The 17025-nt window shown below is 43.6% G+C and overlaps 1 protein-coding gene and 1 long non-coding RNA gene across 13 annotated transcripts in view; one reads left to right on the top strand and one right to left on the bottom strand.

Moving 5' to 3' along the window:
- Positions 1-3507, bottom strand: part of LOC107326494 (uncharacterized) — a 138131-nt gene extending 134624 nt beyond the window's left edge. For 9 of the 11 annotated variants that reach the window (XR_015798501.1, XR_015798499.1, XR_015798502.1 and 6 more), the window contains exon 1: positions 1850-2151. This is a non-coding gene — a long non-coding RNA (uncharacterized LOC107326494). Of the gene's footprint in view, positions 1-1849; positions 2152-2213; positions 2271-3398 lie in introns of those variants that run through there. The other 2 variants (XR_015798507.1, XR_015798508.1) reach the window with 2 other exon arrangements.
- Positions 2483-17025, top strand: part of GATA5 (GATA binding protein 5) — a 39577-nt gene continuing 25034 nt past the window's right edge. The window contains exons 1-2 of one of the 2 annotated variants that reach the window (XM_088154120.1): positions 2483-2775; positions 9801-10492. In XM_088154120.1, the coding sequence (XP_088010246.1) occupies positions 9958-10492 (535 nt within the window). In that variant the 5' untranslated portion in view covers positions 2483-2775; positions 9801-9957. The remainder of the gene's footprint in view (positions 2776-9800; positions 10493-17025) is intronic. The other variant, XM_088154121.1, reaches the window with a different exon arrangement.

The following is a 17025-nucleotide window of genomic DNA, read 5'->3' as shown; positions in this document are numbered from 1 at the left end:
TTTTCGTATAATAAAGGTTCAGGAGTTGATGAACCAGCTGAAACTTCATGAAGGGTTCGATGAGCTGAAAAGTCTGGGGGCTCCTGCCTTAGACCTATGTTTCACCCGCTCCGAATTTCGCTGATACTGACCTCCCCCCTCCCCAGCTTAAACCAGACCAGCGCTCCAGTTCGAAGCCGATCCCATGAGAAATCCCTTCTTTTCCGAAGCGGCCCCACCATCTACGCAGAAACAAAATCCGCCTAATTTAGCGCCGCCGCCGCCGCCGCCGCCGCTTCTCGGTGGGCAGAAACAGGATCGCGCTTGAACGGTCCGTGGGAGCAGCGAATGTTTGAAAGCCCCCTTCAGCCTGGTTTTAGCGACCAAGGAAAATGGGCTTGCTTGTTTTAGTCTTATTAGCCGTAATAATAAATAATAGGCGAGAGTTTGTTACGGTCGCCGTCTTAGAAAGGAGAAAGGAAGAGGATCTTGGAGCGCATTTTTTCCCCTCAGCCTTTGGCCAGAGGCCATTACAGTCCTGAGTTGTCACCCCATTTCACGGGGGCAGCTCCTCCGGCACCCTCAAGGCTTGTAGCCCTCCCCTGTTTCGCAATGCGAATTCAATTCTTTTGGGAAGAGAAACGCAAAGCAACCCGCGGCACGCTGCGAATTTGGGCGCTGAAAGCGAAGTGTGGTCGGCTGCGATATTTGTCGATCCTGCTTCGGTGACAAGGAGAGGCCCACATCTGGTTCGAGCACCTTTGGGGATTTCTTGAAACTGAAAAGCTGCGTTCAGCTGGGTCACTTTCAAGAGATCTGCAGGTTGCGGTCCAGGCTGTGGAAGTAAGAAACCCGAGCAGAGAGAGAGGCGCCGTTCTTCGGCTCGATCCCTCACAGAATTTCCATCCCTTCCCTTCTGGCTTTTACTAAGACCCCTAAAGCAAAATCCACTTAGTACACAAACTTATTTTGGGTTATCAAAATTAACCCATTGTCTGGGGCCTCACCGCGCATTGCACACTAAACGAACCAAAGGGGCTGCGTGTTGTGCACCCCGCAGCTGATAAATGATCTGGGGAAGTGCGTTGTTCGAACACAACCAGTGGGAACACACTCTTGAGTAAGCTCAAGTAGAATGGCTGCACTGAGTTGGGGGGAAAAAAAATCATTAATCCATCGAAGTATTCATGTGAATATTCCCTAAGAAACTGATGGGGATGACCTCCCCGCAACTAAGCCTTCTCCTCAAATCAAAATACACAAAATCTCTCTCTTTGGTGCCAGGGAAAAATTTTAAAATATTTGTTCCAGATTTCATCTTAGGCACAGCATTTGTGTATCTCTCGGTTAAACTTTCAGAAGTAAACCCAAGTCTGGCTCAGGAAAGTCTAATCTCTAAGAGAAACGCTTATATTTTCGGCCAACTGAAGCTCCAAATTGATCTCCAGACGGATTATTAGTCGTCTGAGTATTTGGGGAGATGGTATCTGTTTAAAAATAAAATTTCCCACCAGTTGATTTAACCAGTCGACTTAAATCTACTTTCTTGCAGGGGGAAAAATTAGTGACAATTTTGATGCATAGGATCTGGAAAGAAAGAAAGAAAGAAAGAAAGAAAGAAAGAAAGAAAGAAAGAAAGAAAGAAAGAAAGAAAGAAAGAAAGAAAGAAAGAAAGAAAGAAAGAAAAGACCTGTTTAATAAAGAAATTTAAACAACTACAAATCGCGCAAGAAAAAAAGGGAGCAAAAATACGAAAACATCGAAAAGAAAAAAAACGCGGAGAAAAAGGGGGGGGGAAACAAATTGGAAGATAAAATGAGGAAGAAAAGGATCCTATGAACATTTTTTTCCACCGCAAATAATGACTTACTTCTGAGTAGACGCGTAAAGAGCGGCATTATAAACGTCCGAGGGAGCTTAACAGGACTTCTCTGACCTACAACCCGATCCCAAACCGCGTTTACAGAGAAGAAAAAGTCGCCTGGAGTTCCACCGGCCCTATGTCGAAATAAAGCTTCTGGAGAGGTTCACCCCTCCAGCATCTGCGCCCTCTGTTTTGAAAACAGCTGACAGAAAAGAAAACCGGGAAGGGGGGAGATTGGGAGGCTAAAGTTCCCGAAGCAAACTTTTCTTTGGAAACCTCTGGAAATCCTATCCTGGGGTGTGTTGGGTGGGTGGGGGGGTTGCTGATTGGCAGCCAGTCCTAATAAGTAACCCAGAAACTTTTTACTCACCTATCCCTGCCTCTTGGGGGGGGGGGGGAGAAGAGAAAGAGAGATTGCCAGAAAAGCATTCCTACAAATGAAGGGGGGGGGGATAATCTGAAAGCCCCGATCCCCCCCCCCCCAGGGAGTTTGAACGAGGAGTCGTCAGCCACCCGTTTCCCTCCCCATCCCGAAGCCACCCACTCTTGCCTAGACGGTCTGGTTCACCGGGGGAGGGGGGAATGTCACGTGACGCTGCCCCATCGCCAGCCGTAAAGGGGCCGAGCCGCAGATGAAGGGAATCACTTTAAGGCCGAGATTAAGGGCGAGCGGAGCTGCAGGCGCACTCGCTGGGCGCAGCTGAGATAACAGCCGGACGGCGGCCGCGCCGGGGTTCCCTTCAAAGCCTTTTCGGGAGGGAGGGGATACATCGGCTCCCCCTGCCCAATTGTCTCCCCCTCCCCCGCTATTTTTTTTTTTTTTTTTGCACCGGGGTTTTCCTTTCGGATTGCTTTTTTTTTTTGCAATTAGGATTATTTTTGCCTTTGACCCTCCCGCGTCATGCGATTTTTTCCTCCTGGTCTGTTACAACGTAAGTATTTTTTTTTTTTAATCCTCCTTCCCTCTGTAGCCAACTTATCTCGTCTTCGGCTGGGCTTATCTACCAGATAATGTCGCACTTGGAGAAGCTAGAAAGAAAGAAGGGGGGGGGGGGCGAGAGAGAGAGAGAGACCAGCTTTGCAACGACTATTGATAACCGCGTGGGTGATTTACGGGTCTGCTGATTAAATTCCCCCTCTTCTCCCCCACCTTCCTTTTAAACGCCCAATCTTGTTAAGATAATGTTTTCTTGCAAGAGTTGGGAAAGGTTCCCCCCCCCCTTTCCTTTCTTCCCTTCCTCCCTCCCTAACTTTTATCAAAAGGTTGGTCTGGAAGATTTTTTCCCCCTTCCTTCTTGAACGGGTCTTGCAAAAGAATGACTCTCCAGTCTTTTTATGCTTATTTTCTTATTTATCTTGCGCCCCGATCCTACGAAAACAACCCTTCCTTTGGCGCTCAGCGTTGTCTTCGCTTCCAGCGTTTTTACTCCTAAGCAAAGCGCGGAAGCTGCAAACCTGTGCCCTCTTTTTTAGACCCCAAATGCCTGCGGAGAAACCGTGGAGCGGGCCTATTTTTAAATTTTTTTTTTACCCCCAGCAACAAAAAAATTCCTACCGGCCAATAGAGTCCAATGGATGCGCGCCTGAAATCAGCCCTAAGTTGATTCTAAGGAGTCTGAAAATGTACTGGGCATTTAAAAAAACAAACACACACCGAAATCGAGCAAAGGAGCCGTTAAATGATAAAAAAGTATTTCCGCTGACTTCAAGAGAAATTGTACTTCCTGTTATAACCCGGCTGCTTGAGCTGCGCCTTTTACTCGGAAGCAAATTGCCTTCGGTTTAACTCGTAGGCAATTCAGGCCTGCGCTTACTCGGGAAAAAGTCCACTCCGAACTCGGAGAACTTAATTACAGAATTCTGATTTATTTATTTATTTTACTCCCTTCAAGAAGCCTCTGTAAGACTGAACTCCGGTTTGCGGTCGGCATTTATTTAATTCGTTGGTCCTCTACTCCGGTCTTCCCCTCCCCCCAAATAAGGGGCGCACGCTTAAAGTCCTGGTCGATTTCGTCGTTTTCATTTCTTTTCCCGAGAGATCCGGGCCGGGCATTTTGGGTGCCTCGTTTGAATGCGGCTCGGCCGCTGCTCCCTTCCTTCCCCCCTGAGCGTATTCCGAGCAAAAGTTTGAAAAGTCCGCTTCTGTAGTTGCCGGGGAGGGTTCTTCTCTTTTCCAACGGAAAAAAAAAAATTATCCTGCATCTTTAATAAATATTTCATACCTAATCTTGTGGGGGGGGATAAAAATAGACCTGTCCCCCAATTTTCATCAATTGAAAGGGTAATTTCTGAGTTGGTTAATTTGCTAAAATAGCTTGAAGTGTGTTTAGATCCCCCCACCCCGCTTCCAGAAGCTTTGGATCTGTTTTGCAAGTCTCCTTTTGCGCCTGGAAAACTTTTCTTCGAGGCCGCTCTTCAACCCGACTTTTCTCCCACGAGCTCAGGAGCGCATCTTTTTGGCTCTCAGGAAATATTGAGACCCGGACTAGTCAGTCATATTTTAGTCCCCAGTATTCCAAGAATCCAGATTCGCTGCTTCCTTTATCGTGCATGATCCTTGATTTGCCACAGGCTGGCTGCGGGGGCACAAGAGGCTTAACCTTGAAAACGGCTTTGATGAAACAAGCCATGATTAGATTAAACATGAGTAACCTTGTTGTCCGAACACTGCTTCTCTGTGTCTTGCCTCCATGGTGCAACGTTTCTCTCTTTTTACTATAATCTAACAGAGGCAGAATTTGAACTCTGAGCGTTCTAGGATTTTAGAAGTGGGAATTTAAAGATGGAGTGGGATTCTGAGGCTAGTTTAGGAGTTTTGGGGTTTTCAGGATCTGCTTTGAGATTTTAGTTGAGATCCAGCAAGGAAATGCATACATTTTCCAGCAATTGGAACTGCCCATCAGTGAAAATAGCACCTTTGCAGTTTCAAAAATAATTTGAGTGGTGTTATAAGGGAGGAGGAAAACAATATTAGAATTTCAAGGGTGTTGAATCTATGAGTCGCTGAACTTCAAGGTTCGATTTAAAAGGGGGGGTTGATTTCATCCTTTGCGGAAAGGACCAATTTCAGCACCACATTTTTTGTACAATGTCAGTACAACTGAGATTTTGTTCCTAAGTAGGCAGAGTGATGGGGTCAGGAAGAGTCCAACACAACTGAACAACTGAACAACAACAAAAAAGGCAGAGTGAGATGTCTTAGGACAGCTTATAACGCATTGTAAGGCTAGATTCGCTCCCAGGGGAGAGCTCCATTGATCTGCAAATTGCTCAAATGGCCACATTAATGTGATAAGGCTTAATCTTCTCTCAAGAATGACCTGCTCCTCCCTTTAATTGACAGGACTTCATCCTCAATGAGTAACTTTGGTTGCATTTCCATAGTGCTCAGTCAGGACATTGGCTTATCTTGAAAATGTTAAGCCTAGCCAGATCTGGTTAGTACTTTGATGGGGGACCATGAGGAAATCCTGAGAGGCTAGGCTAGACTAGAAAGCTGAAAAGGCCATGACACATAATGCAGCTGAGAAAAACTACATCAATGTGTCTGTGTTGTCCCCAGGCAGGAGGGAGATTTTTTTCCCCCCACAGCTTGGGTTACCTGTAATGCAAAGCCATAGGCAATGTGTCCCCATGTTATGCAAGACGCCTGAAGAACTAAACCATGTTAGGGTTGAATGAGAAGTGTAAACCCAGATGTTGACTAAAGAAGGTTGGTCTGTCCTTGGAATTCTTTGCACAAAGAAGAGCTTCCGTAGCGTTCCTGACTTGATTCCGATGGGATGTTCTGCTGCCACGAATCAAACTCTTTTTCTGTTCTAACTTTGACTCCTGTCATTTAACTCTTAGCATCCCTGCCAAAATCTGTGGGCTCCCTGGAACTTCATGGCCACCTATCAGATATACAGACAACTTGTTTGAGCTGCGGTTGCAGATCCTTTATTCTGGAATGGCTCCCCCCCACCTTTTTTTTTTTTTTAGGCTGAAATGGCTCCTTCCCGATTAACTTTCAGAAATAAGAGGCTTCTTTTTCATGGAGTTTTGTGGGCATAAGGTGTCACAAAAAGTAGGGGCAGTTGGCCAAGGAACTTCTGGTGTTTAATGTTGGTTTTATGGTCAGCTGATGGCTGAGGAATGTTTGCTGCAATTCTCTGGATAGTTGTGTTTCATTGTTTTTATGATAGGATGAGCCACCTCAAGGTTTGGGTGAAGGCTGTATACAAATAGGTTAATAAATAAACACCTAAATAACATCTACTCTCTGTTCAGTGCAGATAGAATTGCTGGGCTGGGTCAGAACAGAGGTCTGAGTGATAGGAAGCACTGTTCAGTTCAGTGGCTGTGAATGTTCAGTTGTTGTTAGAATCCTAGAATGGGAATGCACCTCAGAGGTCATCTAGTCCAACTTCCTGCCCACTGCAGGAGCTGCTCAAACACGGTGGCCAGATGTCTATAGAGCCTCTGTTGGCAGACCTCTGGTAAAGAGAACAGGACTTGGCAGTAGTAGATGAGAAAGGGATCTGGGTATTGCACAGAAGGAGTGGACCTATCCTTTATTGTCCCCAAAGGCAGGTCCAGAACCAGTGGGTTAAAATTAGAAGGAAGGAAGTTCAGGCTAGACACCAGGATTGTATAAACTGTGGAACAGGCTGCCACATGAAGCAGTGGAGGTCTTCAAATGGTCACTGGATGGTCATTTCTGAGAGATGCTCTAGTACAGTGTTTCCCAACCTTGGCAGTTTAAGATGTGTGGACTTCAATTCCCAGAATTCTCCAGCCAGCCTTGCTGGCTGGGGAATTCTGGCAGTTGAAGTCCACACATCTTAAAGTTGCCAAGGTTGAGAAACAGTGCTGCAGCAGACTCACCACTGAGCAAGAGGATAGACAAGATGATCTCTTTAGCAACTTTCAACTCTGCAATTCCATGACCATCCCACTTCATAAGGCAGTGCAACCTATGTAAAAAGAAAGAAAGAAAGAAAGAAAGGAAGGAAGGAAGGAAGGAAGGAAGGAAGGAAGGAAGGAAGGAAGGAAGGAAGGAAGGAAGGAAGGAATGGCACTTTGATCTCATGGTTGGGAGATCTTGACTTCTTGGACTCCCTTGACATCTGAGATCTTGACATCTTGACTTCTTGGATTCCCTTATGACCATCTCTGATTCCCAGCTTATAGTATTTAATGTTTAGATATAAATAACCTCCCTAAATCTATATTAAATTCCTTCTTTCTTCCAAGTCAATGGCCATTGTAGTCTTGGGTGGGTGTGACCAAGAATAAGTTAAACATGGATATACTGGATCCATTGTAGCCCTTTAGTGTTTTTGTCGCTATAAATCATATCCATTGTACAATGAGTGTATAGTGTAATCTATAGGTCTCACTCTTGCATTTTTCAAGATCCACTTTAGTAAGATAGATTTGGGGGCAATGGAAATATTTCAAAGGGTGTCAGATGGGAGGTGTTGGGATCCCCCCCCCCCCATTGACCTGTTATCACAGTCTAAAACTGTTTGACAGTGGCTGGAATGTGGAGTCCATGGAGTTCTCTGAGCTTGGCTGTTTTCTTGCAAACGTTTCATTACCCGGCTAGGTAACATCTTCAGTACTAGAATGGAATGGCATTCCATTCCATTCTAGCACTGAAGATGTTACCTAGCCGGGTAATGAAACGTTTGCAAGAAAACAGCCAAGCTCAGAGAACTCCATGGACTCCACAGTTCACTCCGGGCTACACATATTCTCTTCTAGTGACTGGAATGCCACCAAGGGAAGACCAACTTATTCCAAGGCAAAAGGACCATTTTCATCTGAGCCTCTGCAAGAGGATTTCTGAACTGGGTTTAGCACAGTATTTATAAACTCTTTGTGGGCTCTCCTTGATCCATACACATGAGCTTGTGATTTGTCATACACTAACAAATTGCACCTCCTGTATCTGTCAGTTGAATTGAAATGCAGTTTTTGATTCCCCCCCCCCTTATTCAAACATTGGGATTGAAGCATGCATCTCCTTCCATCCAATCCAAGGGCAATCTTCCCCAAGGGGGAATCCTGTAGAATAATGTTGCTCAACCTGGGCAACTTTAAGATGCATGAATTTCAACTCCCAGAATTCCCCAGCCAGCCATGCATCTTAAATTTGCCCAGGTTGAGAAACATTGCTCTAGATTATATTGTCTTTCCTAGACAGGATTAACTTAGTTCATGAGAGGATGATAGCTTCTTTGGGGATATTTGTCATAGCCATGGATGTGTGAATCTTGGAATACATGAAATTGATTATGAAAGAAGATGGTGATTCCCACTGCTGGAAGTCTTCAGACAGGACAGCCATCTGACTGAATACTTTAATATGGGTTCCTACTGAGAAGGGGGTTGGGCTGGATGGCCTCGGCGGGGGACCCTCCAACATTTGATACTATGAGTCTTCCTCTTTTCCCCTGCCATGGTCCTAACTGCATCTCTCAAGCCTGCAATTTCCAGTTTTAAAATGATAAGCCTATCATTAAACCATATGTTTAATGCAACCTTTTCCAATTAGCATCCAGATTCGTATGTTGACCTTTGACCTCCACAGCCTTCAGCTAATCACTGTGCTGGCTGGGAATTTGTAATCCCAACATATCCAGAAGTCAGGGGAGCTTTAAGACACCCTTATCAAGGCCCTTCAGTAGGAGAAATGTGCTTACAATCCACACAGCTTGCAGAATAAAGAATACTGAACAGTGCAACTTACAATCTGTTTTCTAGAAGTTGCCCTTTTTAAGATCAGTAGGATTATACTGAGTAGCTACACATGTAGAGAAAGTAGTTAACATGTTGAGTACAGGAATGCTGTATATAATCAGCAGCTGATCCAGCTGACTTCAGTGGCTTTTGGATTGCGTAACAACCCATTCATTAATTTGTTTTCAATATTTCTTCTCTTGTATTTTATCTGTCTTTTTATCTGACTGTTGTACGCCACCCAGAGTTGCTTTGGTGAGACGGGCAGCTATATCACTTTGCTAAATAAATGAGCAAACAAACCCAGATCCACTGTCCCGGGGAGCTTTTCCTTTCTTGAGAGTAAGTCCTCTCGCATATGGGGCTACCCACTTTCAGTGGAAGAAGTAATTTCCAAACCGGGTTTAGCAGGAAGAACCCTTCTTGAGTTCCTCTGCCTTCACGAGGCAACCCATCTTCCTGCTGGTGGCTTCCATGAAGGTACCGTACTTACACAAAAGCTACTGATTAGCAAAGGAAGACCCCTTTGTGGAGCTATTTCACATAGATTTTCAAAGATGGAAAACACCCTTTCAATCTTCTGCAGAATTCTAGTGGTGACCCAGGTAGCCAGTAGGACATTTCAGGCATATCGTTGAACATGTGATCCTGGCACAATCTCAGGTCTGGTGTGAAGTTTCTAACTTTTTAAGGGTTAGGGTTTTTATTCTCTCCACTGCCAACTTGAGCTTCCACTGAAAGCCAGCTAGTTGGACCTCATTCATATTTGGAAGGGAGACCACTTGGAAAGCCCGTGGTCATAGGCTAGACTGGGAAGTAAAAAAAAAAAAAAGGCAATTACATGCCACTTCCACGTTGGTGCCAAGAAAAGGAGATGACGGTGTCCCTGAAGTCTCCAGAGAAGATTAACTTTTAAACAGATAGCATTCAGCCAGATGTCCATCCTTTTATTGCTCTGGTCTCCCTAAAGAAAGGATGAGATGCAGATGTGGGGGGCTTATCAAAAGAATTATCCTGATGGGGAAGCTTGCCAACCAACCAATACTTTTAGATATCTAAAAGTTGGCACTTCTAAACTTAGGTATCATGAGCTCAATTTTTTTTCCTGCCTCTTTGCTGGTTCTAATCCACCTTCCAGATCTAGAACAGGGACCTCCAAGAAGCTAAACTGGTTGATGGAGAGGGAACGTGTCTGGCGGCGGTCTTGACTTTTCTCTCTTTCCCTTTCCAGGTGCTTGAAAACTACTTCAGTTCTAACAGCCCAGAAGTATTAGCCAAGCCCTTCACGCTCCCGTTCTGGGCCTCATCATCCAAGGGGTTGGCTTGTCTTGACAGAGTCCCCGCTGCTGCTGCTTTGCCCAAGTGGTCTGTGTTTTGAAGGATATAAAATGTACCAGAGCTTGGCACTTGCTCCAAACCCTGGCCAGTCGGCCTACTCCCACGATTCCAGCAATTTCCTACACTCACCAGCAAGTCCAGCCGTGTACGTGCCCACCAGCCGAGTTTCCTCAATGCTCCAGGGCCTGCCCTACTTGCAAAGCTGTGACCCTGCCCACCAAGGTCACCCTCTGGGCAGTCACCCAGGATGGGGCCAGCCAGCTGGTGCTGAGGCATCCCACTTCAATGCTGGCAACCCTCACCCATCATCAGGTTTTTCCTACACCCACAGCCCTCCTGGGGGTAGCAGCGCTGGTCGAGACGGGGGCTACCAAAGTCCGCTATTGCTGGGCGCTGGAGGGCGTGACCAGTATGGCAACACTCTAATGCGTTCGGTCAATGGATCCTACTCCAGCCCGTATCCTGGTGCTTATGTCAGCCCAGCCGAGATGCCCCCATCCTGGCCCGCAGGGCATTTTGAGAGCAGTGTTTTGCATAGCCTCCAGACACGACAAGGAACCTTACCTGGCCGGAGATCTACGTTTGGTAAGTAACACATCCCCACCGGTAGCAGTACCAGATTTGCCACCGGTGACTTGGGGCTAGAAAATGGCCTTTCAGAGCTTATGGGGTGACAGTAAAGGTTTCATCAGGCATGTCCCTGGTCCTCATAGCCTCTCTTGCAAAGTGCAGAGTTTGGGGCATGCCACAAAAACAGAAGGCAGAGATGCCTGAATCATGCCCTGGCCAGCACTCTCAGGGGGCAGGGGGGAGTGTAAATTGGGTTCAGCCAAGAGCTGAAAATGTTGGAAAACAACTCTGTGCTGAGAAAGGGGATTTAGTTTGGATGTAACATCTGTACTGCATGTGGAAATCCATATCAAGCTAGGTTATCATGATTCTCCTAAAGATTTCCTAGAGAAAGATCTGTAGAAGCAACCTGGGTACAATTATATTGGTTATAGAGAACAAATCTATTGATGGCTAAGTGGAATCCCCTGAGTCAAGGGTTCATCAGTTACTTGCAGAAAGCCATGAAAGCATTTAGAATAGAGGCTTTGGGGTTGGTTTATACTATGGGATCTTAATTTGACAAAGGCTCCAAAGTGTGCTTCCCAGTTTTAAAATTGTGCTTTATTAGGTAATGGTATCAAACCTGTTGTGTAAATATTGACATTACAAGGGGATGAGTTAGTTAGAAGGTTGGGAGTTTGGAAAAAAAAATTAAAATCTGGATTGCTAGAAGCTACACACCTTATGTTCTAGAGTTACCAAATGCTGCTTGAGGATAAGAAGGTAATTTCCATAACAATGAGGACTGGAAGCTGTAAAAACAAGTTCTGCCATGCTCCTATGCATGCATAATTGGATACAGCTCAATTCTGTTGTTCTTGGTGTAAAAATAACTATACAGTAAAGATTGGATGGTGTTGAACCTGCAAAGAAAAGGAAATCAAGGATTTAGAAAAAAATTACAAAACATTTGCTTAAAAAAAGAGCTCAGATGGAAAGATACCCGTAGGCCTCATTTGTAGATTGTGCCAAGCAGTGAGATGTTTAGCAGGCAAGAATGACTGAGTTCGCACAAAGCAAACAGACCATAATATTGCTTAGCAAATATGGGAACCTGGTTGTCGATATCTCCAGTACTTCTCATCTCTTAAGTGTGGATGATTTGTGTCTGAATCTGCATTCATTAGCACCTTCTGACTAGCGTTAAGTTTTCTGAATAAATTCCACGCACATGTATTTTTCTGCTTAGGGGGTATGTGGGTAAGTATGTAAGTTAGCTACAAGTGTCTTTTCAGGAACAAGATTTCACAAAGCAACACACCCCAAATCAAAAGAGCTCCCAGATCGGAAGATGATATGGGGAAAGACAGGCATGAAAAGCTAAATGGTTTAATTGTATGGAAAGTATTTAAGACACAATTGTTAAAGGAAAGCATTTGAAGAGCTCTTTAAGATGAATTCCAAAGGGGACCAAGTGGCCATTAATTAGTTCCTATGGAAAGTGCCCTTGAGGGGACGTAGGGAGCTGAGCTTTATTTCCAGGTCTATTTTAAAAAGGAACTCAGTTTATTCATATTAGCCTGGACATCACATGTTGTAAAGATGCTGAGGAACAAGGTGCCACCCAGGCATAATTGAACCAAACATGCATTGACTTGAATGCACCTGACCTGTTGCCAAGTGCGCCTTGGAATTTGTGACTTTGAGATTTGACCTGGGCATGGTGTATGCACACATCAGCATGCATATCTCATCAGCATAAAATGTCTCTGGATCTTTCCCCATTGCAGGGCCTGTCAAAAGCCAGCTCCAATAGGAAATAAGTTATTTAGATAAAATTCTGATCAGTCAAATGTTAGCCTTGGGGAAAGGCTTCACCCCTGAGAAGTTAAATGAATGTAGTTCCATTTCCACCCCCCACCTGCCCCTCTGGAGTTAGTTTTCTTTTCCTTCATTGCTACCAAAGGGACTAGCACCTTACTTGTAGATCTTCCCACCAAGTCTTAGATCTGCATCCTTTGGTTTAAGGCAGGACAAGACACTTAGCTTTGGGAAAGTGGAAATAATTCCAAACCCGTTGCTTTGGAAAAGTGGAAATCATTTTAGCTGGTAGGAAAATTCATGCTAGAGATAGCTGATCAAACATATGAGACCAAGTGTAAGTGAAAAACAGGACGATGCTCCAGCACTGAAGCATCACATTTTTTTCACATGTAGATTGAAAATACAATTTATACCATCTGAAGAGAAACCAGAGTATATGTAGATTGAAAATGCTACTTCTCAGGGTCTGGATATTTTGACTGCTCCAAATTTAATCTGGAACTGCATCTGTTTTTAAAATAAAAATAAAAAAATCTAAATACTTGCTTTACACTAGTTGGGGAAGATGTTTCTATTAGCTTGTTGAGAAGGCTATGTATTTAAAGGGCTACTTTTTAAAGCAGAAGAAAAATGTGTACATGAGAAAATCCACTCTTCTGCAGCCCAGGGGCCTAGCCCTTATAAGTTTCCCCCTTCAACTCTCTGCCAGTCTATTCTTAGCCATATATTTATTCGAAACAAAATTCCCTGGTCTTTTCCGCTAGAAGGAGCAAGGAGGCTGATCGCAATTCCACTGAGCTTCCTTCCCGGCCGGATTCTTACCCCGCAAGCCTCGGTTTTCCTGGAAGTAGAGGCTTCAGCATTGCTCCTCTCCCGTTTTTAATTTCGGAGTTTCCCTTGCAAAGTTTAAAAAGGTGTCGTGGCTGGAAAGTGACTGTTAAAGGGGAAAGAGATGCGAGAAGTCCCGGGGGTCGTTTTTCCCGCGGAGTTAAAATGAAAGCGGCGGTTTAGAGTTTTTCTTAGTCGTCACCTCGCGAATATCCACTTTATGCTGATTTCAGGAGTGACCCGGGTCGGTGTTTAGACGAAACGAGCAGATTTATAGCCGCTTCGGTTTTAAAAATAATTTATTGGGGGGGAAATGAGTTGAGAGCGAACAGACCCGTAGGCTCCTAAATCACCAAAGGAATATCTCGTCTTCCTCCTCCTCCTCCTCCCCCCCACCCCCCACCCCCCATGGCATCCATCATTTGCGACGCTGAAAATCACGCGAGCACCGGACAATGGAAGCCGCTTCGCTTTCAGTTCACACGACGGAGAAACCAGGCAAACTGATCCTTCGAAACTGGCGCGCGGCTAGTAAAACGGGGCTTGAGCTAGGTTTTGGGGAAGCCCTTTGATGTGGGCTTATCTTTGTTTATTTGTTGCTGTTTGGTTTCGGAGTCGATGTCAATTTTCTCGGCTTTTGTTCGCGTCGCGGCCGGTCCGATTTTCTGCATTTTCCCCCTACCCGGCGGTCTGTTCTCTTTATCCGAAAAGCGCAGCCGAATTAAAGACCCTTTTTCAGTTTACAATTTGCAAATTCCTAGCAGAAGCTCTCGATTTATTTATTTATAGACATTTTCGTGCTTCCTCTGAAGTAGCAGGGGAAGTTTTCAAAATTACGAGATTTCAGGTCTGTGGTTTAAAGTTGTGCTTCAAGGTGGCAATTCTTAGTCGTTTTTAAAACTCTTCATTTGTTTTTCCGGGATGATTCTCCCCCTGCCCCCAAATTTTAATGCTCCAAGGAAGAAAATATTTTGCTTCCCCATTATGCATTCTCCGCTCTTTTTTTCTTTTTCTTTTTTGCTTTCTCCAGTTCTTCCGATCTGCGCCCAATTGGTTCGGAATCCAGATTTCATGCCTCTTTCCCCAAGTCAAACGAAATAAAACTGCATCCATTTTTCGTCTTTATAAAATGGGATTCTAAGTAGAAATATGTATAACAGTACAATCTGATGAAATTTAGTTGGCAATGAATTTGCAGTCTTATGCCCAGTGAATTGGAAGTCGGTCCCTAACCCCAAATTCCCATAAATGGAAATTAATTCTATGTAAACAGCATCAGGTTATTTTTTCCCCCTTAATTCTTCACCTGAAAACTCTATACTCTTTTGTGAGAGGTTCATCAGTGAAAATGTTTATGTGTATGCTCCTTTAACAATTTATGTTGCATAGTAACAAAGTTACACCTTCAACAGGATCAAAATTGTATTATTTATTTGATTTGATTTTTAAAAACGTACAAGAACAATGTATCCATATGTCATGAAGTGTTTCAAATATAATTTCCGGTTTTCAACCAGGACCAAATATATTTGGAAGTGTTGTATACAATACACTAAAATTTACAGGATTCCCCCCCTTCCAACATTTTTATCTATGCTTTTAAATGAAAACCCAAATAACAATGACATTGATTTAACAAGCCTCTTAAAAAAAAAAAATAAACTAATGGATCCATTTAAGATAAAGATCATAAGCTTCATCTAAAATTGCTTCACTTGAGTTAGGTAATTTAACTATTATTAATATTAACTATTGCCTTTCACTTTAACTATTATATGTATCATTAACACATTAAAAACAGCACAATAATTGTCTTGTATGCACGCAGACTCTTTTCTTTATGATGTGATCTTTCATCATTAAGTGGATTCAGGGCACTTAAATCAGGAAGAGCAGTTTTCAAGTTTAGGGTAGGAGCAGATTTAGGAGAAAACAGGTGGTAGGGTTGGGTTAGGAGGAATTAATAGGATTAGGAGGAAGGTAGAAAATACCTCCAAGTAAATGACCTTAGGACTGGTAGGTAGGGGGTGTCCCTGAATTACACTAGACACAATATAATAGTGAATGGTGTGAATGGTGAACTAATTCTTTTGTGTGAATAGTGAACTAATTCTTTCGCTGCTTCCTTATTCAAAGCTCACCTTTGGGCAGCTATTCGATTCTGGCTTTAGAACCTAAACAGGGTCAGACCTGGTTAGTATTTGGATGGACAACAATCAGGAAACATGAAGACTGTAAATTAGACTGGGAAATTGAAAAAAATCCCAGAAGACAGTGACAAACCATTTCTATCCTGTGGCTAAGAAAACAACAGGATTATATCCATACAAACTCGACTGGAGGCCCTTTTTGCTTCTAGCTAAATTGCAAGGGGGTCAAGGTTTAGTTTGGATTTGGATTGGTTTGTTTGTTTTTTCCCCTAGCCATTTTTATATATTTTGTCTTCTTTGCTACCATCTTCACTAGAGATTCTGAGCCTTAAACATAAAAAGTTTGGGATTTCCTTGCAAAACTTTTAAATCAAAGACATGATTACAAAGCCTTGCAAGGAAATCCCAAACATTGTTTTATGTGTAGGCTGATGTTAAATATTTCTATTTATAGAGTTCATTATTTCTATTTATAGCCTAAACCACATTGAAGAGAATACTAAATTAAAGCATACATAGGGCTTTTGCCAGAATTAATACACCGAGCATCACTACTTTTACTGTTCAGGATCAGACAACTCTTCTTCCAGTCTTTCCCACCTTTAAAGCACACTTTCCAGAACCAAAAACATATTTGGGGCAAAAGAGAGAAATAGCTTCCAAATTGCCCCCGCTCAGGATATGACTTTAGATGGCAAGTCAGCAGGATTCTTTTTCATTGCCTTGATGCCTTCAAATCTTAATTTTCCTTCAACATCAGCTGGAAGTGAATTGCAATTATTCGGTTTCCAAGTTAAGCCGAACGAAGGGTCAAATGAAAACAAACTATTTTAGTTTAAATTAATCTCACCTTTCCCTGGTTAGATTAATTCAATAACCTTTGGGTTATATCAAGGATGTGGTTTTAACCAGAAAAAGTTGATGCTAGGTGATAGTTCAGGCAGAAAAGAACGCATTGTTAAAGATGCTGTCTCCTGGATAAAATATAACCACTTTGCTGGATGTGAAACATGGGGTGGAAGGAGTCCTCTTGGAAAGATCCTCTGTATCCATATTTAGATGCATTTTATTCCCAATATAAATAACAGAGTGGGGAGGTGTAGCTTGATGGACAGCATGGACGTTTCTTTCAAAAGCATTCCCTTTTATTTTAGCATTTTAGGCTTGTTCCTATGCAGGCTGAGAATATAATCCTAGTTAGTATCATGTTGGCTACAGTGCTTTGGTTTGATGGAAACCATTCTATCATGGTGCAATAGCAGATCTTTATTTCTTTATTGCATTTCTATCTTGCCTTTTCTCTGGGAGTTCAAGGTAGCCTCCATAGAACCTTCCCTCATTTTATCCTCACAACCATCACTATGTGAGGTTGGCTATACTGGGAGTAATGAGCTGAAAATTGGCCCATGGACTCTGCCTTGACTGGGCCTCTTGGTCCAGTTCTCCTACTTTGACCACTGGATTGTGCTGACCCTCAGTGTAGATATTTGCTGCTGTGATGATGGAGCTACTGCTCCTGGAAGTCTTCTGAGATGTTCTTGAACACTTTGCCAGCACCTCTGCCACCAAGAGAGCTGCTCCACCACCAACCAAAATGGGACTTAATGTAGGTAGCACAGGAAGGAATGCATCAAAATGGCATCTTCTGTTCTATCGACTTTGCCATATTATGCCATCTCCAAACTGGTGCAGAAGATTTCCTTCTGTTAAATTTACAAGGAAGGAAGAGGGTAGGAAAAGTTGGTCCTGGAGACTCTGGAGCTT

Source organism: Python bivittatus, unplaced genomic scaffold (assembly GCF_059951505.1).
Source record: "Python bivittatus isolate LINGU-HERP-01145 unplaced genomic scaffold, Pbiv_v1 ctg000700_np1212, whole genome shotgun sequence".
NCBI lineage: Eukaryota > Metazoa > Chordata > Lepidosauria > Squamata > Pythonidae > Python > Python bivittatus.
The sequence above is the reverse complement of the archived record's forward strand: the minus strand, read 5'-3'. Positions and strand labels throughout refer to the sequence as shown.